Here is a 27,718-nt window from a genome sequence, read left to right as displayed (position 1 = left end):
TAATTAACTACTACTAAGTTACTGCTACTAACTTACTACTAACTAGGTTACTACTAACTAGATTACTACTACTAAGTTACTACAACTAAGTTACTAATACTAACTAGCTTACTACTAAGTTACTACTTCTACTAACTTAATACTGCTAACTAAGTTACTACTACTAAGTTACTACTACTAACTAAATTACTACTACTAACTAAGTTACTACTTCTACTAACTTGATACTGCTAATTAAGTTACTACTACTAACTTACTACTACTAACTACTACTATCCAAGTTACTACTACTCTCCAAGTTACTACTACTAACTACTACTAGCCAAATTACTACTACTAACTACTACTATCCAAGTTACTATTAACTACGTTACTACATTAACTAAGTTACTACAGCTAAGTTACTACAGCTAAGTTACTACTAACTAACTACTACTATATAAGTTACTACTACTAACTAACTACTACTATATAAGTTACTACTACTAACTAAGTTACTACAATTATGTTACTACTACTAACTAAGTTACTACAATTAAGTTACTACTACTAACTAACTGATCTAAACCGTGAGGTTTATAGTTATTATGGTCTGTCACACATCAGGCCTTCTGGATGCAGACGTTTCCATGGAGACGGTGTTACCTGCCGAGCAGACGATGGAGAAAGTGAAGAAGAGGTATAGAAAGAAGAAGACCAAGCTGGAGGAGGAGTTCCCTTCTTATCTCCAGGTAACACACACACACACATTAACACACAGACATTAACACACACACACACACACACTCATTAACACACACACACACACACACTCGCTCAGTCAAACGCAGTGATCTGATTGGCTGTTGCTCTCTATCCAGGAGGCGTTCTTTGGTCGCGTCCTTCTGGACGTGAGCCGCCTGGCAGACAGGAAGCAGGGGTCGGAGACACCATTTGCCAGCCAGTCAGGAGTAGCCACCGGTGATGTGAAAAGCCCCGTCCCTGGATTACATGGCCCCTCCCCCTCGGGCCTTCCGCTTGGCGCCGTGGCAACCAATGCCATCAAAAAGCAGCAACTGCGTGAGTTATTTATTATTATTTACTTCATCGTATCTTCATCTTTCATCTGTATTTGATTTACATTGTGAATCATTGTGTGTGTGTGTGTGTGTGTGTGTGTGTGTGTGTGTGTGTGTGTGTGTGTGTGTGTGTGTGTGTGTGTGTGTGTGTGTGTGTGTGTGTTTCATGGTGTGTGTGTGTGTGTGTGTGTGTGTGTGTGTGTGTGTGTGTCACACCGTTCAGCCATGCCGGAGGAAGCTCTGCTGGATCTGTCTGATGTTCTCAACACTGATCCTCACATACTGGCCACAGGACACACAGGTAGACACACACACACACACACACACAGAGCAAGGTGACTGGTTACCATTCCTCACCAGTTTGTGTGTGGTTCATTGTGTAAAAGTTGTGTCTTCATATCTTTATTGAGACGTGATGGAAGCAGCGAAGAAGAGTGTTCCCTGACAAAAGAGAATCACTGTGTATTTGTTTTCAGGTCACTTCCAGGTGGAACACTCCCTCTCTCCGTTTGGTAAGACCTTCTCTCCTTCTTCTTCTGCTTCTGTAGATATCACTGACTGCTTCTTCTTCTTCTCCTTCTTCTTCTCCAGTAGATATCACTGACTGCTTCTTCTTCTTCTCCAGTAGATATCACTGACTGCTTCTTCTTCTCCTCCAGTAGATATCACTGACTGCTACTTCTTCTTCTCCTGTAGATATCACTGACTGCTTCTTCTTCTCCTCCTGTAGATATCACTGACTGCTTCTTCTTCTTCTCCTGTAGATATCACTGACTGCTACTTCTTCTTCTCCTGTAGATATCACTGACTGCTTCTTCTTCTTCTCCTTCTTCTCCAGTAGATATCACTGACTGCTACTTCTTCTTCTTTTGTAGATATCACTGACTGCTTCTTCTTCTTCTCCTGTAGATATCACTGACTGCTTCTCCTTCTTCTTCTTCTTCTTCTTCTTCTTCTTCTTCTTCTCCTGTAGATATCACTGACTGCTTCTTCTTCTTCTCCTTCTTTTCCTGTAGATATCACTGACTGCTTCTTCTTCTTCTGTAGATATCACTGACTGCTTCTTCTTCTTCTACTTCTGTAGATATCACTGACGGCTTTTTCTTCTTCTCCTTCTTCTTCTGTAGATATCACTGACTGCTTCTCCTTCTGCGTCTTCTTCTTCTTCTTCTGTAGATATCACTGACTGCTTCTTCTTCTTCTCCTTTTTCTGTAGATATCACTGACTGCTTCTTCTTCTTCTTCTACTTATCCTGTAGATATCACTGACTGCTTCTCCTTCTTCTGTAGATATCACTGACTGCTTCTTCTTCTTCTTCTTCTTCTTCTACTTATCCTGTAGATATCACTGACTGCTTCTCCTTCTTCTTCTGTAGATATCACTGACTGCTTCTTCTTCTTCTCCTTCTTCTGTAGATATCACTGACTGCTTCTCCTCCTTCTTCTGTAGATATCACTGACTGCTTCTCCTTCTTCTTCTGTAGATATCACTGACTGCTTCTTCTTATTCTCCTTCTTCTTCTGTAGATATCACTGACTGCTTCTCCTTCTTATCCTTCTTCTGTAGATATCACTGACTGCTTCTTCTTCTTCTCCTTCTTCTGTAGATATCACTGACTGCTTCTCCTCCTTCTTCTGTAGATATCACTGACTGCTTCCCCTTCTTCTTCTGTAGATATCACTGACTGCTTCTTCTTATTCTCCTTCTTCTTCTGTAGATATCACTGACTGCTTCTCCTTCTTATCCTTCTTCTGTAGATATCACTGACTGCTTCTTCTTCTTCTACTTTTTCTGTAGATATCACGGACTGCTTCTTCTTCTTCTTCTTATTCTACTTCTCCTGTAGATATCACTGACTGCTTTTTCTTCTTCTTCTACTTCTCCTGTAGATATCACTGACTGCTTCTTCTTCTGTTGGTCTGTCTCTCTTGGTCCAGGTCATTATTTAACCCTGTCTGTCTGTTTGTCTGTCTGTTTGTCTGTCTGTCTCTCAGCCGGTTTGGACATCAGCTCCATGGCGGTGGACCAAACAGGAAGTGGGCGTGGCCTGAGGCCGGTGCAGGAGGAGCCTCTGGATGCCATCTTGAGTCCAGAGCTCGACAAGATGGTCACTGATGGTGAGATCACAAAGTTTCAATGTTTTGATCTAATGTTACCTTTTTATTCTGAACAATCTGTTTCTACACCTGAACCCTCCGTGAAGCCACACCTTCATATGGGGGGGGGGTCTGTAAATCTTTAAATCAGCTCAAACTGTTTCTGTTGAACATTTGTTTGATTAAAGTGTAATTACAACATGTAAGATGCATAACGATTATAAAAGAAAGGAGAGTACAAGTACATGACAATGTATTCGTAAACATGATATTTCTACGTTTGTCTAAAATGTTCAATATAAATATATAAAGTGTGTTAATATGTTTGTTTGATCTTCAGTAACTTGTTCTGTTTCAGGAGCGATCCTCAGCAAACTGTACAAGATTCCAGGTAAGAAACAAGTCACTGCATTATTATACTAATAATAATACTATTATTTATAATTAATACTAATAATGTGTTGTAAGTGTGAAGTGAGTATCAACTGATGTCTCTCTTTAGAGCTGGAGGGGAAAGACGTGGAGGAGGTCTTCACTGCTGTTCTCAGTCCAAACAGCAACAACCAACAACCTGAGCAGAGCCGACACACACACACTGCTGCTGGGATCAGGACACACACACACCACACAGGTATACACACACACACACACACACACACACACACACACACACACACACACACACCTGACAGACACTTCTTAAATGGTCAAATGGACACACTGAGATTGGGTCCTGGAGCCTGATTTTGGGCTTTACAAAAATTAATTAAATTTAATTGAAATTGACTGGAGCCCAACGAGAGAGAGAGAGAGAGGCTTCATATCTGAGGCACCAGCCTTATTTTATTGTCGGTCTATAAAACACGAAAGCGTCTAACATGACCGATGAGATTCAGTTACTGTAACTTTGACAAAATTAAAGATTGAATATTATTGTTAATATATATTGATAATTCAACCTCCGTCTCTCAGCATCAGCCGTGTTTCCTCGTCTTCCGCTGATGAACGGCCTGATGGGAGCTGCTCCTCGTTTTCCCAACGCTCCCGTGACATCCAGCGGCGCCCAGAGTCCAGCAGACATAAGGGTACCGCCTCCCGAGAGCCCCGCCCCCGGGCTATCCTCAACCAATCGGGTGTCAGCAAGAGAAGGCGAGCAGGACGTGATGTCGACGGCTCAGAGGGGCATGTTGAAGTGGGAGAAAGAAGAAACTCTGGGAGAGATGGCCACCGTCGCTCCGGTCCTCTACTGTAACACCACGTTCCCCCAGCTGAGAGAACAGCACCCTGGTACACACACACACACACACACACACACACACACACACACACACACACACACACACACACACACACACACACACACACACACACACACACTCTCTCTCTCTCTCACTCACTCACTCACTCACTCACTCACTCACTCACTCACTCACTCACACAGCACCCTGGTACACACACACACACGCACACAGAATATTTCTTGCGCGTTGCAACATTTAGTACCTTATGATTATATAGAGATCAGTGTCCATCAATATGGCCGCTTATTAAAACCCAGTAGTCTGATAGTGTCCTCTACTGAACTGTGTGTGTGTGTGTGTGTGTGTGTGTGTGTGTGTGTGTGTGTGTCTGTCTCAGACTGGTCCACCAGAGTGAAGCAGATTGCTAAGCTGTGGAGGAAGGCCAGCTCTCAGGACCGAGCTCCCTTCGTTGTGAGTTTATTATTATTTTCAGATTATTGATGTCAGAAAGTGAAACATTGAATTTCATTTTCTTTGTCACATATTTGGTCATTGGTGACGTCATGAAGACTCACTGGGCGAGTTGGTGAACTGCCTCCTATATTCTGAAAATTCATGAATATTTGTTAGGACTTAAGTTGGTTAAAAAGATTTAACCTGGTGAAAGTGGATCAGAACCTTTTTTTAAAGTGAGGCTCTGATTTATAGAGCAGAGGAATAAATCAGCATCATGTTTCAGTGTTCCAGTCCGTCTGCGTGACTTCTTGTTTCCTCTCTTTACCAGCAAAAAGCTCGAGATAACCGGGCGGCTCAGCGCATCAACAAGGTGCAGCTATCCAACGACCAGCTCAAACACCACCAGTCCTCCCAACACCAGTCCTCCCAGTCCTCCCAACACCAGCACCAGTCCTCCCAGCACCAGTCCTCCCAGCACCAGTCCTCCCAGCACCAGCACCAGTCCTCCCAGCACCAGCACCAGTCCTCCCAGCAGCCTCTACCGCTGCTGGGACCTTATGACCCTGTTTCCTTGGAGCTGGAGGGGGCGTTCAAGGACCCCCTGAGGCCCAAAGAATCCGAACAGGAGCAGGAGTGGAAGTTCAGACAGGTGAGCAGAGTTTCAGTGTATTTGTTCTTCAACCTTCACCATTCATGAAGTAGAACCAGAGAGAGAAACCAACACCAGACTATATTCAGAACCTTTATACTTCAGGAGAACTGTGACTCACACTTTATAATGTATAACTTTCATGAACACTGTTGACTTTAGTTCCTTAAATTACTTTAGATGTGGTCCAATCACGGCATCGGGGGGGTGTTGGTTTCCCTCTCTGAGTAGTAACCATGGTAACATGTCAGAGTCATGTGACTTTGACTGTCATCGTGTCATTGATGAAGATGATGTGCATGACTCACTCACTGACTCCCACTAATATCTGTGATGTAATTGTCATTGAAAAGGGAGAGGTAAAAGACAGATGGGGAGCCGGTAAGAAGAGGCAGGAAAATCTCCCCCAAAGCAAAGCCCTAAAATCACCAACAGATAAAGGTTGTCCCTACCAGGCATCTGTAGCAGGAGGTGGCAAAGAGGCTCTGGTAAGATCTCAAGAACTTGTTCAGGCAGACTTCCTGGATCCATGACCCTCTGAAATTCTCTTTGTGTCCCGGAGCGCTGCTTCTGCTGGTCCACACAGTTTCCACCGGTTCACCTGGAGGTCAGCAGCCGGTCAACAGCTGGTTAGCAGCCAGTCAATGGTCAGTTAGCAGCCGGTAAATGGTCAGTTAAAAGCCAGTCAACAGCTGGTTAGCAGCCGGCCAATGGTCGGTTAGCAGCTGGTCAATGGTCAGTTAACAGCCGGTTAGCAGCCAGTCAGTGGTCAGTTAAGAGCCAGTTAGCAGCCGGTCAATGGTCAGTTAGCAGCCGGTCAATGGTCAGTTAACAGCCTCATCATTGATCTCAAGGACAGAAACACTGGAAACTATAAATGTCTCAGACCGAAGCGACAAACTCTCCCCAAGCAAAGAGGATTTCAGACACATGGACCCAGGACGGGTCACGGTTCTCTTCTCTGGGCCACATTTCAGGGTTTGTGAACACAGCACTCATTTCAGTCTGAGGACAGTTGAAGTAAAGTTGACCCAGAGTTGTTGTCCGTGGCCTCAGTCTGTCTCAGAACTGACTGACTTTATTCTAAAGGGATGCTTCCTCTGAACGTTGTTCTGCTGCCGTCCTTCAATGTCCACCGCGCACCGATGAAGACGCGTGGATTCAAACTGCAGCACAGATTCTCTTCTCGTCATACAGATACAAGTGGAGAGAGATGGTGCGGTTAGATTTAACACAAACCAGCCAAACTACCATTATGACACATTCCCTAGTAGCTCCATCAGAGTTAGTAATGAGCAGTATGAAATGTGGTGAACGTAGCGGTCAGTCGAGGTGGGGGAGGGGAAAGGCTGTGAAGCGGTCTGGCGTTTGAACATTCAGACCGTGTGACGGAGGTCTGTGTGACGGAGGATGACAGCAGCTCGACGTTCACAGTGAGCAGGTATCACTGCGGGTATGATTAACCAGGTGAGAGACAGACAGCAGGGAGGACAAGTGATCAGCCCCCCCCTCCCCCCAACACATCACACACAGTTGAATGATTCTCAGTCACATGTTTGATCTTCCAGTACATAAAATGACTTCATCACTGATTGTCATTAACAGAGAGAGAGGGAAAGCGAGCATTACTAGCTGCCATGTCATCATGTTTGAACTGTAGAGACGCAGAGACGCTGACTCGTGTCGCTCTGTGTTTCCGTCCGTCTTCCTCTCTGCGTTTCATTTTCTCTCTTTTAGCAAATGCGTCACAAGAGCAAGCAGCTGGCGAAGATGGAGGCCAGTCAGAAGCTGGAGCAGGTGAAGAACGAGCAGCTCCTCCAGCAGAGGCAGCTGCAGCTCGCCGGACGTCTTTCTCCGGACGCCGGCAGCAGAAGCCCCATGGCGCCTGTCATAGGGGGCGACGCCTCCAGGCAGCACCTCCTTCAGCAGAGCTCGGGACTGATTGACAACGTCTTCCTCAGACCACAAGCCCCTCCCCCTTCTGGCTTCTCCTCACTCCCTCACTCCCCCCTGCCCTCCTCTCCCCTCCACCAGCCCCCCTCCTCCCCTCAGATGTTCTCCCCGCCCTCCTCCCGTCCCTCCTCACCCTGGGAACCCAACATTAAAGTAGCAGGGACTACCCGCCCCCCCTCCTCGCAGGCTGGTGGCCCCCAGCGTCACAACTCCCTCAGCTCCTCCCCAGCCCACGATGCCTTTGGTTCTCCTGCACCGTCCCCCGACTCCAAAACCTCCGAAGTCTCCAGGACCCTCGGACCCCAACAAGGTAACTCTCCTCCCAGTTGGCACCTCCTGGTCTTCTTCTCCCATCGACCGTCTCCTCCTTGTTTTCTCCTCCCAGTGACGTCTCCTCCTTGTTTTCTCCTCCCAGTGACCGTCTCCTCCTTGTTTTCTCCTCCCAGGACTGCAGCAGAACAGGGCCGGTATGATGAGTCCTCCCTCTGGCTCGGCCTCCGACCCTTCAGCCCGACACATTGGTATCCGAGCAGCTGAGCCGTACCAGCGGACTCCTCACAACAGCAGTAACATCCGTGCAGCGGTGTCTGAACTGTACGGTCGCGGTGGTGAACTGGTGCATGGCGGGTTGTTTAAAGCCCCCATGCCTCCTCAGCACCAGCCTCAACTGGAGGTGTTTGGTACCACAGGAGGAGCAGGAAGGAGGGACCTGTCTAGACCCACAGACCTGGGCTTTGCTCTCTCCCAGTCGCAGGACCCTCCTTTCCCCTCCAGTCCGCTGTCTGGACTGGGCTCCCCCCACCGCAGCCCCTATGCCCAGACTCCTGGTACCCCCAGACCTGACTACAGCCAGCAGATGTCTGACCCCTTCACCCAGCACTCACCTTTGACCTCCCGGCCCTCGCCCGATCCCTACACCAACCCTCAGACTCCGGGTACACCACACCCTCATTCTGACCCCACATACCTAACCACACCACCTGCACTGAGACTGGACCAGTATAACCAGCAGTCTACCAGCAGGCGTCCGTCCCCCTCCCACCAAAACCTCGACCCTTACGCCTCCAACCCAGGGACTCCCCGCCCCACTGTCACAGAGCACTTCCCTCGATCGCCGGGGAGTCAACGGAACACAGACCCCTACGCCCAGCCCGCCGGTACACCACGACCCATGTTGGACCCCTACGCACAGCAGCCCTCCACACCACGACCCATGTTGGACCCCTACGGCCAGCAGCCCTCCACACCACGACCTATGTTGGACCCCTACGCCCAGCAGCCCTCCACACCGCGGCCCCATAAGGTCCCAGAGACCTTCAGCCAGGCCCCAATGGAGATCTTCACTCCTCAACTTGCAGGATCCGGTTCATCCACTTTGGTTCCAGGGCTGTCTGGAGAGACGGTGACCTTCACCCCAACACACCAACAGGTAACGGACAACACAGTGTCACATGTCTGTGCTGCATTTTTATGATAGTACTGGGCGGTATGACCAAAAATGTGCATCACGGTATTTTGTAAGATTATACCGGTTTCACGGTATTTTTTTCCGCGTTAACGCATTAATTAATTAATGCCGAAAATTATTTTATCACGCATTTAATTATAAAGTGGACATTTTTAACACAAGAACCGGCCGGCAGCGAGCGGTGAACAGCTGTTTGTGTTGCGTGTCTTCAGTCACTTTCTGTTTCCTTCACCTACATTCCCCTGGGTCCTAAGTCCCTCCTCTACAGCTTCTTATCACCCTCTATGTACCAACGTACATTTATTACTAATACCACACATAGTACACGGTACTCGCCGTTGCATATGTGTCTGACCAAAATATATCCCAAAAAGCAAAAGTCTCTTTGTTCCTCCTGCATCTCTTTGTTCTGTTCTTAATGTAGGAGGAGTCTCTCCCAGCTGTTAGCAGACTTGTGCTAACAGCTAGCTACCGAGCTGTACCCAGCATGCCGTTCTGCAGCGTAATTTTATAAATGTACAATTATTAGTGTTACAAATTGTTTATATGTCACGAACAAGAGCGTTAGTTCTGGGTTATTAATTGTTGTGTTATAAAGTTACAACCATGATTAAGGTTCCTCTCAATAAACTTAAGACAACTAGCTCTGACCGTAGCGCTCGTTACAGTCAACAATATATTTTGCTTCCTGTTGAAGAGCGACAGCAGTTGTTTCTGCTATGCACCAGTATGATGGTATATGAAAAGAATTAATATCATTCGGGAAATTAAAACCGGTATACCGCCCAGCACTAGTTTGTACTACAATTTACATGTCTGTACTGCAGCGTACGTTGTTTGATGTTGTTCTTCTCTCTTTAGTTGCAGCAGTCTCCAGGAAGACGACAACAACAACAGCAGGACTTATTTCCCACAACCCTCAGCAACCAGACCCTGAAGCACCCTGGGATGTCAGAAGAGAGCATCTTCTTGGCGGGTCAGACTCCCGGTCACGACCCCTTTGAGCAGAGTCACATGACAGCAGGCCCCTCACAGATGGACAAGACAACAACCAATAAGATGGCAGCGATGGCTGTGGCTCCTTTAGATGGACCAATGAGCATGCTGCCTCAGCTTGGTGATTCGGAAGAGAAGCTGAGACAGGTGGGACAGGTGACCTCCATGTCATTTTTCATGTTCTGGTTTCTTGAATCAGAGCTGAAATTTCTGATGTGTGGTCTCAACTCTTGAAAAGGTTCAGTTCTGGGCTGGTTGGTTCTGGTTTCTCGGTTCTGCTGAGTTCTACTGTTCTATCTGTTTCTGTGCAGCGTCAGCGTCTACGGCAGCTCATCCTGAGGCAGCAGCAGCAGAAGAGTGCGTTACGGCAGGAGAAAGGTCTGCAGGAAGCAGCTTCTGGACTCTCTGGACCCCATGTTGCTGGAACCGCCCCTGGTTCTGCCACACCACAACACTGGTCGCAGCCAGACTCCTCCACTGCTCCTCCAACAGACCTGTTTGGACGTCCCCCACCCCCATACCCCGGCACCGTGAGGCCTGGTGGGGCAGCGGGGGCTTTGGCCTCCAGGTTCCCTGGAGGTTTCCCCGGGGAGCAGCAGCAGAGGGGGTTCACCCCAAAAGAGCTGCCAGTCCGAGGACCAGTCCAGAGGTGAGAAGAGCCTCAAAACCTGGTCCTGACCTGATCTGATGATGTGTTCTGGTTCACTCATCTTTTTCTTGCTCCTTCAGGTTTGGTGTTCCTTCAGCGGGTCTCCAGGACTCCTTCTTACGGCCTCCCCAGGGAGCGGTGCCTGGATCTGGGCTCAGTATGGTGGAGGAAGTCACTTTCCAGATGAAGAGGCCGATACCTGTGGAGTTCACCGGCATCCGACCCATCCCGGCTTCCGGCGCTCAGCCACACATGATGTCTGGTGAGTTTATGAACCGCTCCATTACAAAGCTGCTGCATGGAGAACATCAGGGACCACAACTATATGTAGTCTTAAGGTAAAGCTATTCATCCTGTATAATGAGGACTACTGGTCCCTGTAGACTAAAGTCCACGGTGGACTGGTCTCTGCTGGAGTCTCTGGTGAACCTGCATGATGTCATCTTCTCTCTGGCTCATTTATTGATTCAGTTCTTTTTAAAGTCACTGATGGCCCCCTTCCTACTCCCCCAGGTGTCCCCCAGCCCTTCCTCCCCCGCTCCCTCCCCCTCCAGCAGCACAGTATCATGGGACAGCCCTACATCGAGCTCCGTCATCGCGCCCCTGAGAACCGCCTGAGGATGTCCTTCTCTCTGCCCGAGGTCCCGCTGCGGCCCCCCAGAGACCCTCAGCCGTCTCCGGTCAGACCCGGTCCGGGGGCCAGGATGGGTGAGACAGCGCTGGGCCCGGCGATGGTGATGGAACAGCTGAACCAGCAGCACGCACCAGCGCATACTCAGAGCGGAGAGTCCACGCTCCCAGAGGAGCACCTGGAGGGGGAGGACTCTGCCGTGAAGGACCTGGAAGACGTGGAGGTGAAAGATCTGGTGGACCTCAACCTGAACCTGGACCCTGAAGACGGTAAGAGCACAGGAGTCACATCTGGGTCCTCAGATCCAGGACGGAGTAGATGAATCATGACATAAATCATAATGACGAACTTTGTGCTGGCTGTTTCAGGTAAAGAAGACCTGGATCTGGGTCCGAATGACCTCCACCTTGACGACTTCCTGCTGTCGGGAAAGTTTGACCTGATCGCCTACGCCGACCCTGAGCTCAATCTGGAGGACAAGAAGGACATGTTCAACGAGGAGCTGGACCTGGGGGAGCCGGTGGAGGAGAGGAGGGATGATGCTGGTGGGTCCACAAAGACCGATGGCCACCTGATTGGCCACGTCAAACAGGAAGTACAGGACGGCCCCTCTGCTACCCAGCAACCTACACCTCATGCGGGTGTGGTCACCACCAGCAGACCTCCAGGGTCTGAGGCACCAGGCACCAGCCAGCCATTAGGTCCTGGTTCTGTTTGTCTCCAGACCCAAGAACAGGCTTTGTCATCGGGCATGACTCCCAGGGTTCACCCCCCCATGGCTGGAGGTAACGAATATGAACCGTATTTCATGTTATTGATAGATTAATGATCTGTATTTATTCATCTGAACTGTAACTCCCTCTCATCTGCAGGTCAACAGTCTGTCTTCCAGCAGCAGCAGAGACCGTTTGGACCCCCTCCCTCAGCTGTCTTCACCCCCCACCCTCAGGGTCTCCCAGTTTCTGCCCACACCAGTCTGACTACTCAGGGCCCTCATGCCCCGCCTCACCCGCTGTCCCTCCAACCCTCCCAGCCTCGCCTCCTTCTCAACCCTCAGACCCAGCTTTTACACCAGGGGACCTTCACCCAGACCCAGGTTGTCCTCCCCCAGAACCTGGACCAGGAACAGCACAGGCTATTGCTTCTGGAGGAGCAGCCGCTCCTCCTGCAGGACCTCCTGGACCAGGAGCGCCAGGAGCAGCAGCAGCAGAAACAGATGCAGGCCCTAATCAGACAGAGGTCCACCACAGACCCTGTGTTACCCAATATGGGTAAGACCTGAACCTGACGGACCTTTTTTAAAGTGCTCCTGTTTACCTTAATGCCGTTTCATCTTTTACCATTGTTGTTTTGGAAGGTGGTATGCTTCTAAAGGTCATTTGATGTGTGTGTTCAGCAGACTTTGACTCGATCTCTGACCCCATCATGAAGGCCAAGATGGTGGCTCTGAAGGGCATCAACAAGGTCATGACCCAGGGCAACCTGGGACTCAACAGGTAGGATGACCTCTGACCTCTTGTGCCAGGTGTCACTGCTGACAGCTGATGAAGCCGATGACTGGTTCTGTTTTGTTCATGTGCATTTGTTACTCTTCATTGTGTGTGTGTGTGTGTGTGTGTGTGTGTGTGTGTGTGTGTGTGTGTGTGTGTGTGTGTGTGTGTGTGTGTGTGTGTGTGTCAGGTTCCAACAGGCTCCGGTGGCTCCAGTGGTCCCGGTGGTCCCGGTGGCCCCGGTGGCTCTGGGTCCAGAGGGGACTCCTCAGCCTCCACAGCTGGTGGTTCAGGTGTGTAGAACCATGACAACATGATGTTTGATTGAAACACTAATGAATAGGACTTGTTTCTGCCCGTCGTGATGTGTCTTGTCTTCCTGTCAGGAGGGGAAGTTGAACCCCCCATTGGTGCGACCGAACCCTCCCAGCTTCGGCTCAAGCTTCGTCAGTGAGTATGAGAACATAATCCCAACAACGTGGCCCTTGATTCAGATGTTAAATAAACACGAAAAACAAAGACCCAAAAAAGAAAAAAAGGAATTGATCAACTCTTGTGTTTTTTTCACAATTGTTACTGATCTCTAAAGACGTCTCCTGCGTCCCTGTAAAGTTCGTTCTCGGTGTGTAAAGTCCGTCCTGTGTCCTGCAGACGAGTCTCAGCGGCGTCAGTACGAGGAGTGGTTGGTGGAGACGCAGCAGCTCCTGCAGATGCAGCAGCGCCTCCTGGAGGACCAGATTGCAGGTTTTCGCAAGACCAAGAAATCTCTGTCAGCCAAACAGAGAACGGCCAAGAAGGCCGGCCGAGCCGTCGCCGAGGAGGACGCCGCCCAGCTCTGCAACATCACGGAGCAGCAGGGGGCGGTCCAGAAGCAGCTGGAGCAGGTACACCAGCACATACAGAACATGTAATGGTCCATACCAACACCAGTAAAGTCCCACAGCTCTCACATAGTGCTACATGCATCCTGAAGGCCTCTGTACCTACGGCCCCTCACACGATGCTCTCACACCACCAACTGTGCAGCTTCTGTCTTTAACACAATAGTCAACAGCTGGTCACTGTAGTTTCTATCAAATGAAATGGTGGGTTTGTTGGGGACTATTTTCAGCGGCAGATCAATCCACCTTTGGTGCTCCAGTGCGTATTTGAATGAGTCAAAATGAGCTCCAGTGTTGATGGTGTTCATCGTCAGAGGAAGAAGAACACGTATCTCTGTGATGTCTGTTCAGATCCGGAAGCAGCAGAAGGATCATGCCGAGCTGATTGAGGACTACAGGACCAAGCAGCAGCAGAGAGCTACAGGAGTGCCCCCCATCCCCCAGACCCCCTTCTCCCAACCCATGGTGCCAATGCAGACCCACCTGGGCGGCCCCCCCGGGTTGATGGGTCAGAGGATGCCTCTCCAGATCCCCCCTGTCCTGCCTAAAGCCCACCAGACTCCCTCACACACCCAGACCCCCCCAGCAGTCTTCATTGGGGGCCCCACCGGAGGAACCAATGGAGCAGCAGGGGACCCCCCTCAGGTAACTCACCTGGAGCTCTACGAAGGTTTAACGAGGAAAGAAATTCATTCAACATGTTTGTTCATGTTGAGTTTCAGTGAGAAACAACAAAACTTCACCACAAACAAATCTACACCAGATCACACGCCTGTAATTAACCAATTATCTGATGCTAATTTACAACGTCTATAAAATGTCAGAAGACCTTGAGAAATAAAGTTAAAAAGATTTATTTTACCAATTTAAGAAAAGGGGCAGACATCTGGATCAATCCACCAATCGGCTCAGCTCCACATTCTCCTTAAAGATAGAACGATGAATTAATGTGACTTCAAACAGCTTTTTGATATTTAATTAAGAACTGAGATCAGAGAAACAACAGAACATCTCAATCGTGTTCCTGTCCTGACTTTTACTTTGTAAAATATATTTTTTTTATATATCTAATGTTAATGGAGTTACCACAAAGGTTATAACTGCTCAAAGCGTGAAGCTCCTCAGCACAGAGAGCTGATTTCTGTCTCCACGACCTGCAGGTGAAGTTTGACGATAACAACCCGTTCAGTGAGGGTTTCCAGGAGAGGGAGAGGAGGGAGAGGCTGAGGGAGCAGCAGGAGAGGCAGAGAGTTCAGCTCATGCAGGAGGTGAAACATCACACCATCATCACTCAGAGAACACAGATGTTCATCTGTAGAGAGCAGGAAGTGGAAGCATACAGATGTTATTCTGAAGAGAACAGGAAGTGGAAGCATACAGATGTTATTCTAAAGAGAAAAGGAAGTAGAAACATACAGATGTTCATCTGTAGAGAACAGGAAGTAGAAACATAGATGTTATTCTGTAGAGAGCAGGAAGTAGAAACATATCTGCTCATCTGGAGAGAACAGAAAGTAGAAACATACAGATGGTCATCTGTAGAGAACAGGAAGTAGAAACATACAGATGTTCATCTGTAGAGAACAGGAAGTATAAACATACAGCTGTTCATCTGTAGAGAACAGGAAGTAGAAACATATAGATGTTATTCTGTAGAGAACAGGAAGTCTGTAGAGAACAGGAAGTAGAAACATACAGATGTTCATTTGTAGAGAACAGGAAGTCTGTAGAGAACAGGAAGTAGAAACATACAGATGTTCATTTGTAGAGAACAGGAAGTAAAAACATACAGATGTTGTTCTGTAGAGAACAGGAAGTCTGTAGAGAACAGCAAGTAGAAACATACAGATGTTCATCTGTAGAGAACAGGAAGTCTGTAGAGAACAGGAAGTAGAAACATACAGATGTTCATTTGTAGAGAACAGGAAGTAGAAACATACAGCTGTTCATCTGTAGAGAACAGGAAGTAGAAACATACAGATGTTCATTTGTAGTGAACAGGAAGTAGAAACATACAGCTGTTCATCTGTAGAGAACAGGAAGTAGAAACATACAGCTGTTCATCTGTAGAGAACAGGAAGTAGAAACATACAGCTGTTCATCTGTAGAGAACAGGAAGTAGAAACATACAGCTGTTCATCTGTAGAGAACAGGAAGTAGAAACATATAGATGTTATTCTGTAGAGAACAGGAAGTAGAAACATACAGATGTTCATCTGTAGAGAACAGGAAGTAGAAACATACAGATGTTCTTCTTCTCCTCTTAGGTGGAGCGTCACCGCTCCCTGCAGCAGAGACTGGAGCTGGAGCAACAAGGCCTCCTAGGAGCCTCCATGGGTCCTGGAGCTGGACTAGCAGCCATTCCTCCATCTGGACCTCTGTTAGGGGCTCGAGTACCTGCAGGTCCTGCTGGGTCAGCACCTGGAAGTGATGGTCCCTTCTTCAGCTCTGAGCTGCCCCAGGACTTCCTCCAGTCCCCCCCAGCAGCTAAACCTCCCCCACAGCACCATGGCCTCTACCAGGGCTTCACAGGAGGACCCGGGGCCACAGCAGAGCGGGGCAGGGCCCTGCCTGAGCACAGGCCCCCCATGGACCCCCACACCAGGCCCCCCATGGACCCCCACACCAGACCCCCTCATCGGTTTGGACTCGACTCCTCTTCTTCCTCCCCCTCTACCTCTCTCCCCCCCTCCTTTGGCTGCTACTCCTCTGGAGGCCCCGCCTCCCTCATCCAGCTCTACTCTGACATCATCCCCGATGACAAACCAAAGAAGAAGAGGAGCAGGAAGAGGGACGGAGACGACACGGCAGGAGGAGGAGGAGCCAGGACGCCGCTATCGTCGCACTCTGATGACACCACAGCTCCGCCCACTCCTGCTCTGTCAGACACTTCCTGCTCTACGCCCACCCGGGGCAGCGTGGACCAATCAGAACTCTGCTTCTCTCTAAACTCCTCCCTCTCCGGTCTGGCTCCATCGTCAGAGTTGGAGAGGCAGCTGTCCGTCATCTCCGCAGCCCAGCAGAGAGGCTCGTCTCTGGGCACGGAGTGTCAGAGAGGTCCCCTGTCTGCAGCTCGTCTGGAGGTCAAGGTGGGTCTGAGTTCACTGTGATATTACTGTGATAGTAGGTGTTGTATATTTATACTTCATGTCCTAGCAGGAGGAGCGTGAGGAGGGAGGAGCTTGTGGAGGAGGTCTGGTGAAGATGGAGGAGGGTGATGGATTCTTCCCCCCCTCTTCTCTCCATGGTGGAGACACTGGGAAGGAGCTCCTCAGACACCTGCTGAAGGACAAGATGTCCCCCACCGGACAGGCGCCGCCCACTGCCCGCCAGCTGTCCAATGAGAGCGCTCGGTCTGAGGAAGAGGACGGGCCTGGCTCCCATGGCAATGTGGTGAGGAGAGGGTTAACTGTAATGACCTCTGACCTCTTAGAAATGATGAGCTATACGTTAGTTGAGCTAGTTATGAGCTAGTTGAGAATTTGTTGTGTTAGATATACATTAGTTGAGCTAGTTGTAAGCTAGTTGAGAATTAGTTGAGCTAGTTATACATTGGTTGAGCTAGTTATAAGCTAGTTGAGAGCTAGCTGAGCTAGTTATACGTAAGTTGAGCTAGTTATACATTGTTTGAGTTAGTTAAGAGCTAGCTGAGCTAGTTGAGAATTAGTTGAGCTAGTTATAAGCTAGTTGAGAGCTACCTGAGCTAGTTATACGTTATTTGAGCTAGCTGAGAATTAGTTGAGCTCTGTTAATGATCTTATTGATCTGGTATCTGTGGTGTCAGGTCACATGATCTCCACCTCATTTTGACTTTTGTTTACTACCAGCAACAGGAAACTAGTTAGTTAATTGTTGGTTATCCTCCAGGTCCTGATGGACGGTCCTGGTCCAGATCTCCTGGACTCTGGCAGGAAGAAGACTCAGCGCTGTAAGAGACTGGCTCGACCGGAGAAAGATAAAGCTGCTAAAAACAAGAGGAGGAAGAAGGAGGAAGAGGAGAAGACGCTTCACTCCTCCTCCTCTGACCCACTGATGAACCACGACAGACAGGTAGACCAACCTAGTGCTCTGACCTCCTTTAACTTCCTTTAGACCGCCTCCTTTAGACTGCCTCCTTTAGACTGCCTCCTTTAACCTCCTCTAGACTGCCTCCTTTAGCCTCCTTCACTACTTTTGTTATGTAATATCTTCTTCATTGATATATTACGTTAATGAAATGGCCGCCACAGTCCGAGATGTCGTCTTTCTAACGTATGATTTAAAACGGAGGATTCATTGATAATCAGATATTGATTGGTCTTACTGCTAAACGTGTCTTATAGCTCACTGATTATCTGTATTGATTATTGATTGCCCCCCCCCCCCCCCCAGCTGTCGGTGCTGCCCCTGATGGAGCCGGTTCTGGAGGTGGACCTGAGTCTGTTCCCCCCGTACGGGAGTTCCTCTCTAGGCAGAGACTCCACACTGAGCGGCTCCTTCGGTAACGGAGTCCTGGACGGAGTCACGGACTACTACTCCCAGCTCATATACAAGGTACTACTGCAGGAGTGCTACAGGACAGTACTACAGGACAGTACTACTACCTGAGCTTCACTTCCTTATTCTTTGATTCTGAACTTTAACTCTTGCCTCCAGCAGAATAACCTCAGTAACCCCCCCACACCTCCAGCCTCCCTGCCCCCCACCCCCCCGCCCGTCACCAGGCAGAAGCTGGTGAACGGCTTCGCTACGACGGAGGAGCTGACGGAGCAGGAGGGTGAGTGTGTTCTTTAGACCCACTGTTTCGTCTTTAAGGCTTGAATCTGCAGAGTTTATCACTGATCTTAACTGAAAATGTTTTTTCAGTGAAAGGTGTGAAGCAGAAAGGGGAGGGGCTTCTGGCTCTAAACCACGCCCCAAAAACAGTAGATGTCCCCGCCTCCCTGCCCACACCGCCCCACAACAACCAGGAAGAGCTCAGGTAAACTCCGCCCACTGAGACGTCCTGATTAAATACTTATCTTTACAGACATTTAAAGGTTGAGGAGAATGTTCATGTTTGTTCTGCTCTTTATTATTATAATTCTCTAAATAATATGCTTGTTTAAACTCGTCTTTGGCCTTTTCTCCAGGCGGTGACGCGTTTCCCTGACTCGTCTTTCTTCTTCGTGTGTTTTCCTCCACAGAGTTCACGACTCGTCAGGACGCGACAGCCCTGAAGGCTTCGTCCCGTCGTCTTCTCCAGAGAGCGTGGCGGACGAGGAAGTCAGCAGGTACCCCAACCTCTCCTGGATCAAACTAGAGCCGCCCTCGCCCTGCGTCTCGCCTACAATACCCATGATGCCTTGCGCCTGGGGAAAAGGTCAGTTAACAGCAGTGTTACAAGGCTCCAGATACTTTGTGTTACTGCAGTAGTACTTCATGTGTTACTGCAGTAGTACTCTGTGTTACTGCAGTAGTACTCTGTGTTACTGCAGTAGTACTTCATGTGTTACTGCAGTGGTACTTCATGTGTTACTGCAGTAGTACTTTGTGTTACTGAAAAAGAAAAGAAAGATCAACACATTAAAATTATTAATTCCTTACCTGTTGTGTGTGTGTGTGTGTGTGTGTGTGTGTGTGTGTGTGTGTGTGTGTGTGTGTGTGTGTGTGTGTGTTCGGGCTCTGCAGTGAAACAGGAAGTGAAGGTGGAGCCTAACCATCAGGGTCGTCCCTCATGCTCCAACACAGACCTGGTAACCATAGCGATAACCCTGAACCCTGTTGCAGCTCAGGTAAACATCTGTGTGTGTGTTTGTGTGTTTGTGTGTTCATGTGTGGCCCCTCCCTCCTGATGACATCACTGTGACTCTGTTTACAGACCGTAGCAGACGTGATGGCAGCGGTAGCCGAGCTGTTACTGGTCCCCGTCCCCTCTGACTACCAACTGAGCAGAGCCACCGGCACCGGGAGGAGCTCTCTGGCTCTGCTGGCTGAAGTTAGAGTACCACTCACACAGGTGGGTCAAATACTGTATGTACACAGTACTGTGTGTACACGTACTGTGTACATACAGTACTGTGTACACACAGTACTGTGTGGACATGAAATAAAAGTCATCATTCTGAACGTCACACTGACTGTTTGATGTGTTCGCAGAGTTCATCTGGAAGCAATCAACAGAGACCAGCTACTGCTGGAAACACTGGTCTGTACACACACACACACACACACACACACACACACACACACACACACATACATGCAAGCTTGTGATTGACAGCTTTGTATCTTCTGTTTGTGTGTTGCCTCCAGGTGTCAGAATGGACTACATCCAACATGGCGGCTCTTCTACTGCCAGGCCTCATTGTTGCAGCTACTGCAAGGTGCTGCTGGGAAACGGAGTCCGAATCGTCAAGGAGCTCAAACAGGTTGGACGCAGTAGAGAACTGTAACACAGAGTGAAACAACAAAGATGGCAGACAGGAAGTCAGTGTGTGTGTGTGTGTGTGTGTGTGTGTGTGTGTGTGTGTGTGTGTGTGTGTGTGTGTGTGTGTGTGTGTGTGTGTGTGTGTGTGTGTGTGTGTGTGTGTTACAGGAGGGTCAGTCCAGATCCAGCTTGATGTTCTGTAGTCCAAACTGCTCGTCTCTCTACACATCTGACCAGAGCAGAAGAGCTGTGAACCAGGTGAGAGATCAGGTTATTGGTTATTGATCAGGAGTCCGTCATGGTGATCAGCTGAGTGATGTACCATCTAAAGGAAGTGACACACCTCTGATGTTTGATGATGTCATAGCGTACAGCTGATGTCCTCATGATGTTCTTCTGTCCTCAGGCTGCCGTCCCCATCTCTCCCAGCAGAGTGCAGCACCAGTACACCAGCAACATGTCCTCCATAGCCGTCCACTCCCTCCTCCACACTTCCTCCTCACCTCCTCCAACCTCCTCCCCTCCACTCTCCTTCCCCCCCGCCTCCGCCATCACCATGGAGACCAGTCCGCGCATGGACAGCCTCAAGGTGGGTGGTGTCACTGACTCGAAAGTAGACTCAAAAGTAGTAGCTGATCATCCGATTGGTTGATTAGATGATTAATTGACTCTGCACTTGGTTTACAGGTGAAGGTGAAGCTGAAGCCCCGCCCCCGGGCGGTCCCAGGTGGAGACGACTCGCTGTCGTCTCGCCACGGGAAGAGGATGAAGAGCAACCGCTGGAGACGCTGGAGCTTTAGCATCACACTCAGCAGGTTAGCCTGTTAGCATCACAATCGGCAGGTTAGCATCACATTGCGCGGGTTAGCCTGTTAGCATTGTTCTGTGTGTCTCTTGTATCCCAGAGGCACTTGCACTCCTAACGAGACGGTTGCCATGCCAACGGAGGAGGAAGTTGATGTACTACTGAATAAACTGGGGGCGTGTCTTCGTCCTGATCCGTTACCCAAAGACCAGCGGAGGTGCTGCTTCTGTAACCAGCAGGGTGACGGGCAGACAGACGGACCGGCCAGACTGCTGAACCTGGACCTGGACCTGTGGGTGAGTCTGGACCTTCAGGAACTAGCAGAGTCTCTGATGATAGTCTGAACCTTCAGGAACCAGCAGAGTCTCTGATGTCTGAACCAGTTGATAACCTGTCTCTCTCCATGTCTCAGGTCCACCTGAACTGCGCTCTGTGGTCCAGCGAGGTGTACGAGACTCAGGCTGGAGCTCTGATCAACGTGGAGCTGGCTCTGAGGAGGAGTCTGTCTCTACGCTGTGCTCACTGTCACAGGACCGGAGCTACGAGCGGCTGCAACCGCCTCCGCTGCACCAACACCTACCACTTCACCTGTGCACTGCAGGCCCACTGCACCTTCTTCAAGGTACACACTGTAACACACACTCTGTAACACACACTCTGTAACACACACAGTAACACAACACTTTAACACACACTCTGTAACACACACTGTAACACACTGTAACACACCCACTCTGTAACACACACACTTAAACACACTGTAACACACTAACACACACACTAACACACACTCTTCTGGTTCCTCCAGGACAAGACGATGCTGTGTCAGCTCCATAAGCCCAGGTCAGGTCCTGTTGGAGCGGACCGTTCCTCCAGCGACTCCCCCTCCTCCACCCCGGGGGGGCCGAGCTGTGACCTCTCGGCGGTCTGTGATCCGTACGACTGTGAGCTGCGGTGCTTTGCCGTGTTCCGCCGGGTGTTCGTGCAGCGGGACGAGGCACGGCAGATTGCCGCCGTGGTGCAGCGTGGCGAGCGGCGTCACACCTTCAGGGTCGGCAGCCTGCTGTTCGCCGCCATCGGGAGGCTCCTCCCACAGCAGATGAAGGCCTTCCACAACAAGGCCGCCATCTTCCCCATCGGTTACCACACCAACCGCATCTACTGGAGCATGCGGCACAGCAACAGGTAACTCCCATTATGCTTTGCTTCTACACTCGCCTGTAGTCATTTTCTACATTAATCGTTTGATCTATAAAATATTCAGTTTAATGTGAAAAACAGAGAAAAGCAGGAAGTCTTTCTGAATGAAAACAGGAAATAATAATCAATCAATCGTTGGTGGTTTTCCCGAATGAAACGTTTTGGTTTGGATAATGACATCATCACTGTGTGCCTGCAGACGCTGTCGGTACGTGTGCTGCATTGAGGAAGACGAGGGCCGGCCGCTGTTTAAAGTGAAGGTGGTGGAGACGGGATACGATGACCTCATCCTGACCGGACCAACTCCTAAAGGTAAATGTCACCTCGTATTACACAAGACCCGCCCACTGGGAGCAGGCAGCCAATCAAAATGACCTGTGAACGTGACCACCTGAGATCATTTGTGTTTCGTTGTGTGTGTGTGTCTGTGTCTCCAGCTGTGTGGGACCAGATACTGGGACCAGTATCACAGATGAGATCCTCCAGTGGGACTCTGAAGCTTTTCCCAGTTTACCTGAAAGGAGAAGATCTGTTTGGATTGACGACGTCTGCAGTGACCAGGATCCTGGAGTCTGTACGTCTCTCACACACGCACACATGACATGGAATATCATAATCATCATACTGACGTGTGTGTGTGTGTGTGTGTGTGTGTGTGTGTGTGTGTGTGTGTGTGTGTGTGTGTGTGTGTGTGTAGTTGCCAGGTGTGGAGACCTGTGAGCGTTACACCTTTCGTTATGGAAGGAACCCTCTCATGGAGTGGCCTCTGGCCTTCAACCCTTCTGGATCAGCCCGTTCTGAACCCAAAGCCTCCCAGACCAAGAGGTAGCACACCTGATACACACCTGTACCGATAGATGTACACTTGATACACACCTGTACCAATAGATGCCTTACTGGCGGATCAGTTCAGAGACAGGTGAGTGATGTCCTACCTGTGTGTCTTTGTGTCAGACCCAACCTGTTGACCAGCAGCGCTCCCAGGTGTCAGGGCTCTGTGGGCTCCATCGTGGGCCTCGTGCCCGGTGTCATCTCTCTGTCTCCGGGGGAGTCGGTGGCGGCGGCTCATCAGGGACGTCACTCCAAGTCAGCTCAGTACCGACGCATGAAGGCCGAGTGGAAGACCAGCGTCTACCTGGCTCGCTCTCGTATACAGGTGAGGAACCTGGACCACAGACTGATCACCTGACTGACTGAAGGACAAATCACTAATGTGTGTGTGTGTGTGTGTGTGTGTGTGTGTGTGTGTGTGTGTGTGTGTGTAGGGTCTGGGTCTCTACGCTGCCAGAGACATTGAGAAATGCACCATGGTCATCGAGTACATCGGCACCATCATCAGGAGTGAAGTGGCCAATCGTAAGGAGAGGCTGTACGAGTCTCAGGTAACACACACACACACACACACACACACACACACACACACACACACACACACACACATTAACAAAAGCTGATCACATCAATGTTTCTCTTGAGTTAGGAGATATTCAGCTGGACTCATTATTTATGTTAGTTTTAAATATATTTATTTGTTTTCTTTTTACTTGTGTATATCAAAGAAATACACTAATTATCAACCTGTTTTTACCTAGAACCCAATGTATACTGGTGTGTGTGTGTGTGTGTGTGTGTGTGTGTGTGTGTGTGTGTGTGTGTGTGTGTGTGTGTGTGTAGAACCGAGGTGTGTACATGTTCCGGATCGATAACGACTTTGTGATCGACGCCACCATCACTGGAGGACCGGCCAGGTGAGACCATTTGTGTTCTGACCATATTTCTAGTAGGTGTGTGTGGGAATAAGGAGCGTCTTTAATCATGTAGAACACAGGAGTCAAACTCAAGGCGTCACCGTGGTTGAGTGGAGAGCAGGGCCGCCTTTCAATCAGAGGGTTGGTGGTTCGATCCCCGGCTCCTGCTCCACTAGTCTCATGTCATTGTGTCCTTTAGCAAGACACTTAACCCCAAAAATGTCTCCCGTAGCTGCGTCTACGGTGTGTAGATAGATACTGAATTGTAAGTCGCTTTGGATAAAAGTGTCTACTGAAATGACCGTAATGTAAAAAATGTCATTTAAACAATATGAAAAGTTAGATTTGATAATAACAATATCCCCATGGTCGAAATGATGAGATACATAAACACAACAGTCATAGAAGCAGCTCTTCAAAGGTTACTCTGATCATGAGTACATTGAAGACTACTTTAAATGTGGCTTTACAACACATGAAATCTGTAGGTAAATGCTTAAAGGTGTGTGAGCAGATGAGCTCCGACCAGATACAGATTTTTAAAAATGTCAGTTTGTGAAGAAACACCATCAGACCGAGTTCAGGAACTAGCAGACAATTTGACAACACAGCTAAGAGACGAGCAGGAACTCATCTTTTTCATCAGCTGTTGATGAAAGCACGGACATATCATATATCATACGTCACACATCATACATCACACATCATATATCATACAACACACATCATACACCATCTAACAGTGTTTATAAGAGGCTGAAGGCAGACCTGACCGTCAGTGAGGAGCCCCACAGAGTGAATTCTAACTGGAATGCTTGTGATGAAGCCTGTCATTTAATAACCACTGTGTGTGTGTGTGTGTGTGTGTGTGTGTGTGTGTGTGTGTGTGTGTGTGTGTCAAACATGATTCTGTCTCCTCTCCCCCTCTCTCACCCACTCAGTCTATCCCTTACTACCACTTCTACTACTATTACAACCACTACTACTACTTTTGCTACTATTACTTTGACAGTAAAATTGTTTAGCTTCAAGCTTTTTCTGCCTTGTAATGCAGCTCTTAGCTTTGTTCGATAATACAGTTTAGCTTCCAACTCTATCAGTTAGACATTTCAACTAGAAGGGTTTTCAGCAGTGCAGTTCAATCCTTTTGGCCTTCAACATTTTCAGACAGGTAGTCTCCCATTTTTCAGCCATTTTTTTGCAATTCATTTCAGCTTTCCAACACATTTTCTTTAAACTCAAATCAGCATCTGAAGCTTGAAGCTGTGGTTTGTTTGTCATCATGTAAAGGACCCGCCCTCTGTCTGTGATTGATAGGTACATCAACCACTCGTGTTCTCCGAACTGCATCACAGAGGTGGTCACTGTGGAGAAGGAGAACAAGATCATCATCAGCTCCTGTAGACGCATCCAGAGAGGAGAAGAGGTACTAATAATCAATATAAATCAATAGGAATAATTATCATAAATCAATAAGAATAATCATCATAAATCAATAGGAATAATCTACATAAATCAATAGGAATAATCATTATAAATCAATAATAATAATCATCATAAATCAATAGGAATAATCTACATAAATCAATAAGAATAATCATTATAAATCAATAGGAATAATCTACATAAATCAATAGGAATAATCATCATAAATCAATAACAATAATCATCATAAATCAATAGGAATAATCTACGTAAATCAATGGGAATAATCTACGTAAATCAATAGGAATAATCTACGTAAATCAATAGGAATAATCTACGTAAATCAATAGGAATAATTCATGTGAATCAATAGGAATAATCTACATAAATTAATAGGAATAATCTACATAAATCAATAGGAATAATCTACAGAAATCAATAGGAATAATCTACGTAAATCAATAAGAATAATCATCATAAAACAATAGGAATAATCTACAGAAATCAATAGGAATAATCTACAGAAATCAATAGGAATAATCTACATAAATCAATAAGAATAATCATAAATCAATAGGAATAATCATCATAAATCAATAGGAATAATCATCATAAATCAATAAGAATAATCATCATAAATCGATAGGAATAATCTACGTAAATCAATAGGAATAATCTACGTAAATCAATAGGAATAATCTACGTAAATCAATAGGAATAATCAATATAAATCTTTAGACCTGAGACATCTGCCTAAAGACTTGTTTGTAATAATGATCTGTCCTTTTAATATCAACCTGTCTGTCTTTCTCTCTCTTTATGTCCATCTGTCTCTATGTCTCTCTCTGTCCGTCTCTGTCTGTCTCTCTGTCTCGCTCTCTGTCTGTCTGTCTGTCTCTTTCTCTCTCTTTCTCTCTCTCTCTGTGTGTCTCTTTCTCTCTGTCAGCTATCCTATGACTACAAGTTTGACCTGGAGGACGATCAACATAAGATCTCGTGTCACTGTGGTGCCGTTAACTGCCGTAAATGGATGAACTGAAGACACATCTGTCTGTCTCTCTCTGTCTGTCTCTCACCCCCATGTGGGCGGGGTTACACTTCATATCAGAAGTCAGTATATTGATAATAAACCTGTTCACACATGAAATAATGTTTGGAAAGAGGGGTGGGGCTAATTCTGGTGGTGTTGGATGATTGACAGGTGAGGGGCGGGGCTTATGATGAGGCTGGTCCTCTGTGTATATTGTGTTTAAAAATGACCACAGATGTAAATGTGAACTATCAGAATGTCTTCGTCATTAAGTTGCACTATTAAAAAACATATAAAACAACAAAAACAGATCATTGCCCACAGAAACATACGTGGTTCCTCTTCCTCCTCTTCCTCCTCCTGCATTTTGTTGATTTCCTGTAAAATAAGAGATTTTGTTCTTTTTGTATTTATTACTGAATGAAGCTATTTTCTAATTACGCGGTGAGTTCGAGGTCCGGAGTCTCGGCCTGTAAATATCTGTATTATAAATTTAAAGGAAAAACAAAATGTTTAGAAATCACTCCACCGACAGCGACCTTAGCATCCTCATCCTCACCTTCATCACCTGCCCGTCTGTTTCCTGTCGCGCTGCGTTCTGATTGGATGAAGACTTTTCGGTTTTTATTGGTTTTTTTCACCCAGCGTTTTGGCTGCAGGCGTTTTTATGTTTTGTTTTTTCACTTTGTTTTGTGTACATATGAGGTTTTATCAGGACTCTGATGTGTACAGTTCGACAACATGAAGCTTTGTTTTTGTTTTTTTTAATATTCACGTTAACAGAGTGACGATGATGTTTTTTTTGGGAAAATGTGGAATCTGATTTAGAATAATTTACAGAAAATAAAATATTTTACATCTTGAAGAAGCGACACTGTTGTCTGTTATTTCGGGGGGGTTACCTGGCGGTGGGTGGTATGTTTCCTTGGCGATGCTGTCGGTCTGGACAGCGTCATGACAGCAGAGCGACGTTCTTGTCAGAGTGAACAGGAACCCGCTCACTGTTTTAACCCTCCACCTTGTTCTGCCATTAAAATAGAACGTTTAATATCTTTCCACAGAACCCTCTTTTGTCTATAAACGTTTGAATTCTTACTAACTGTTTTTACACTAGATGTCTCTCTGATGGTGCTGTAGCTCAATTTAAAAAAGAGATTACATCTGTCCCTTCACCTCCAGGCCTGTATGGCCAACTCCATCTGCCCCGTGGCTGTCGGACTCAGTGCGTACTGATGGACGCAGCCTAAGAGAGGCTGAGCGTAAATGGAGAAAAGGCAAACTCCCGGAGGACCTCCTTAACTTCCAAGCTCTTCTTTCCACTTTTTCCTCCTCTCTATCTACTGCTAAAGCTGCGTTCTTCCGCTCTATTATCCTAACCTCTGCTTCCAATCCTAAAAACTCTTTGAAACTTTCACTTCACTCCTCCAACCCCCACCCTCTCCTCCTACTTTCTCCCTTCTCCCTGATGATTTCGCCAACTTCTTTGACAAGAAGGTAAACGATATCAGATCCTCCTTCTCTCAGCCCCTCTCTCCCTGTCCACCCTGTCCAGC

The 27,718-nt window shown here is 47.8% G+C and overlaps 1 protein-coding gene across 10 annotated transcripts in view; it reads left to right on the top strand.

Annotated features, from left to right (window-relative positions):
* Window positions 1-27,033, top strand: part of LOC137892178 (histone-lysine N-methyltransferase 2C-like) — a 44,876-nt gene extending 17,843 nt beyond the window's left edge. Inside the window, exons 25-74 of one of the 10 annotated variants that reach the window (XM_068737141.1) lie at window positions 607-731; window positions 861-1,059; window positions 1,282-1,359; window positions 1,535-1,570; window positions 3,054-3,176; window positions 3,514-3,546; window positions 3,658-3,786; window positions 4,128-4,442; window positions 4,794-4,867; window positions 5,181-5,501; window positions 5,855-5,989; window positions 7,239-7,764; window positions 7,901-8,883; window positions 9,784-10,065; window positions 10,230-10,567; window positions 10,648-10,829; window positions 11,081-11,467; window positions 11,567-11,983; window positions 12,071-12,469; window positions 12,598-12,694; window positions 12,879-12,981; window positions 13,075-13,138; window positions 13,340-13,572; window positions 13,921-14,214; window positions 14,730-14,837; window positions 15,837-16,658; window positions 16,726-16,962; window positions 17,437-17,619; window positions 17,941-18,102; window positions 18,205-18,325; window positions 18,415-18,529; window positions 18,735-18,910; window positions 19,219-19,322; window positions 19,409-19,546; window positions 19,687-19,735; window positions 19,843-19,958; window positions 20,126-20,215; window positions 20,364-20,546; window positions 20,645-20,772; window positions 20,863-21,058; window positions 21,175-21,384; window positions 21,571-21,947; window positions 22,162-22,274; window positions 22,400-22,536; window positions 22,660-22,787; window positions 22,917-23,118; window positions 23,228-23,344; window positions 23,637-23,710; window positions 25,028-25,136; window positions 26,082-27,033. In XM_068737141.1, the coding sequence (XP_068593242.1) occupies window positions 607-731; window positions 861-1,059; window positions 1,282-1,359; window positions 1,535-1,570; window positions 3,054-3,176; window positions 3,514-3,546; window positions 3,658-3,786; window positions 4,128-4,442; window positions 4,794-4,867; window positions 5,181-5,501; window positions 5,855-5,989; window positions 7,239-7,764; window positions 7,901-8,883; window positions 9,784-10,065; window positions 10,230-10,567; window positions 10,648-10,829; window positions 11,081-11,467; window positions 11,567-11,983; window positions 12,071-12,469; window positions 12,598-12,694; window positions 12,879-12,981; window positions 13,075-13,138; window positions 13,340-13,572; window positions 13,921-14,214; window positions 14,730-14,837; window positions 15,837-16,658; window positions 16,726-16,962; window positions 17,437-17,619; window positions 17,941-18,102; window positions 18,205-18,325; window positions 18,415-18,529; window positions 18,735-18,910; window positions 19,219-19,322; window positions 19,409-19,546; window positions 19,687-19,735; window positions 19,843-19,958; window positions 20,126-20,215; window positions 20,364-20,546; window positions 20,645-20,772; window positions 20,863-21,058; window positions 21,175-21,384; window positions 21,571-21,947; window positions 22,162-22,274; window positions 22,400-22,536; window positions 22,660-22,787; window positions 22,917-23,118; window positions 23,228-23,344; window positions 23,637-23,710; window positions 25,028-25,136; window positions 26,082-26,174 (10,361 nt within the window). In that variant the 3' untranslated portion in view covers window positions 26,175-27,033. Of the gene's footprint in view, window positions 1-606; window positions 732-860; window positions 1,060-1,281; window positions 1,360-1,534; window positions 1,571-3,053; window positions 3,177-3,513; window positions 3,547-3,657; window positions 3,787-4,127; window positions 4,443-4,793; window positions 4,868-5,180; window positions 5,502-5,854; window positions 5,990-7,238; window positions 7,765-7,900; window positions 8,884-9,783; window positions 10,066-10,229; window positions 10,568-10,647; window positions 10,830-11,080; window positions 11,468-11,566; window positions 11,984-12,070; window positions 12,470-12,594; window positions 12,695-12,878; window positions 12,982-13,074; window positions 13,139-13,339; window positions 13,573-13,920; window positions 14,215-14,729; window positions 14,838-15,836; window positions 16,659-16,725; window positions 16,963-17,436; window positions 17,620-17,940; window positions 18,103-18,204; window positions 18,326-18,414; window positions 18,530-18,734; window positions 18,911-19,218; window positions 19,323-19,408; window positions 19,547-19,686; window positions 19,736-19,842; window positions 19,959-20,125; window positions 20,216-20,363; window positions 20,547-20,644; window positions 20,773-20,862; window positions 21,059-21,174; window positions 21,385-21,570; window positions 21,948-22,161; window positions 22,275-22,399; window positions 22,537-22,659; window positions 22,788-22,916; window positions 23,119-23,227; window positions 23,345-23,636; window positions 23,711-25,027; window positions 25,137-26,081 lie in introns of all 10 variants that reach the window. The other 9 variants (XM_068737140.1, XM_068737142.1, XM_068737148.1 and 6 more) reach the window with 9 other exon arrangements.
* Window positions 27,034-27,718: the final 685 nt, after the last annotated feature.

Source organism: Cebidichthys violaceus, unplaced genomic scaffold (genome assembly GCF_023349555.1).
Source record: "Cebidichthys violaceus isolate CVI_PGR_0920_01 unplaced genomic scaffold, fCebVio1.0.p SCAF_76, whole genome shotgun sequence".
NCBI lineage: Eukaryota > Metazoa > Chordata > Actinopteri > Perciformes > Stichaeidae > Cebidichthys > Cebidichthys violaceus.
The sequence above is the reverse complement of the archived record's forward strand: the minus strand, read 5'-3'. Positions and strand labels throughout refer to the sequence as shown.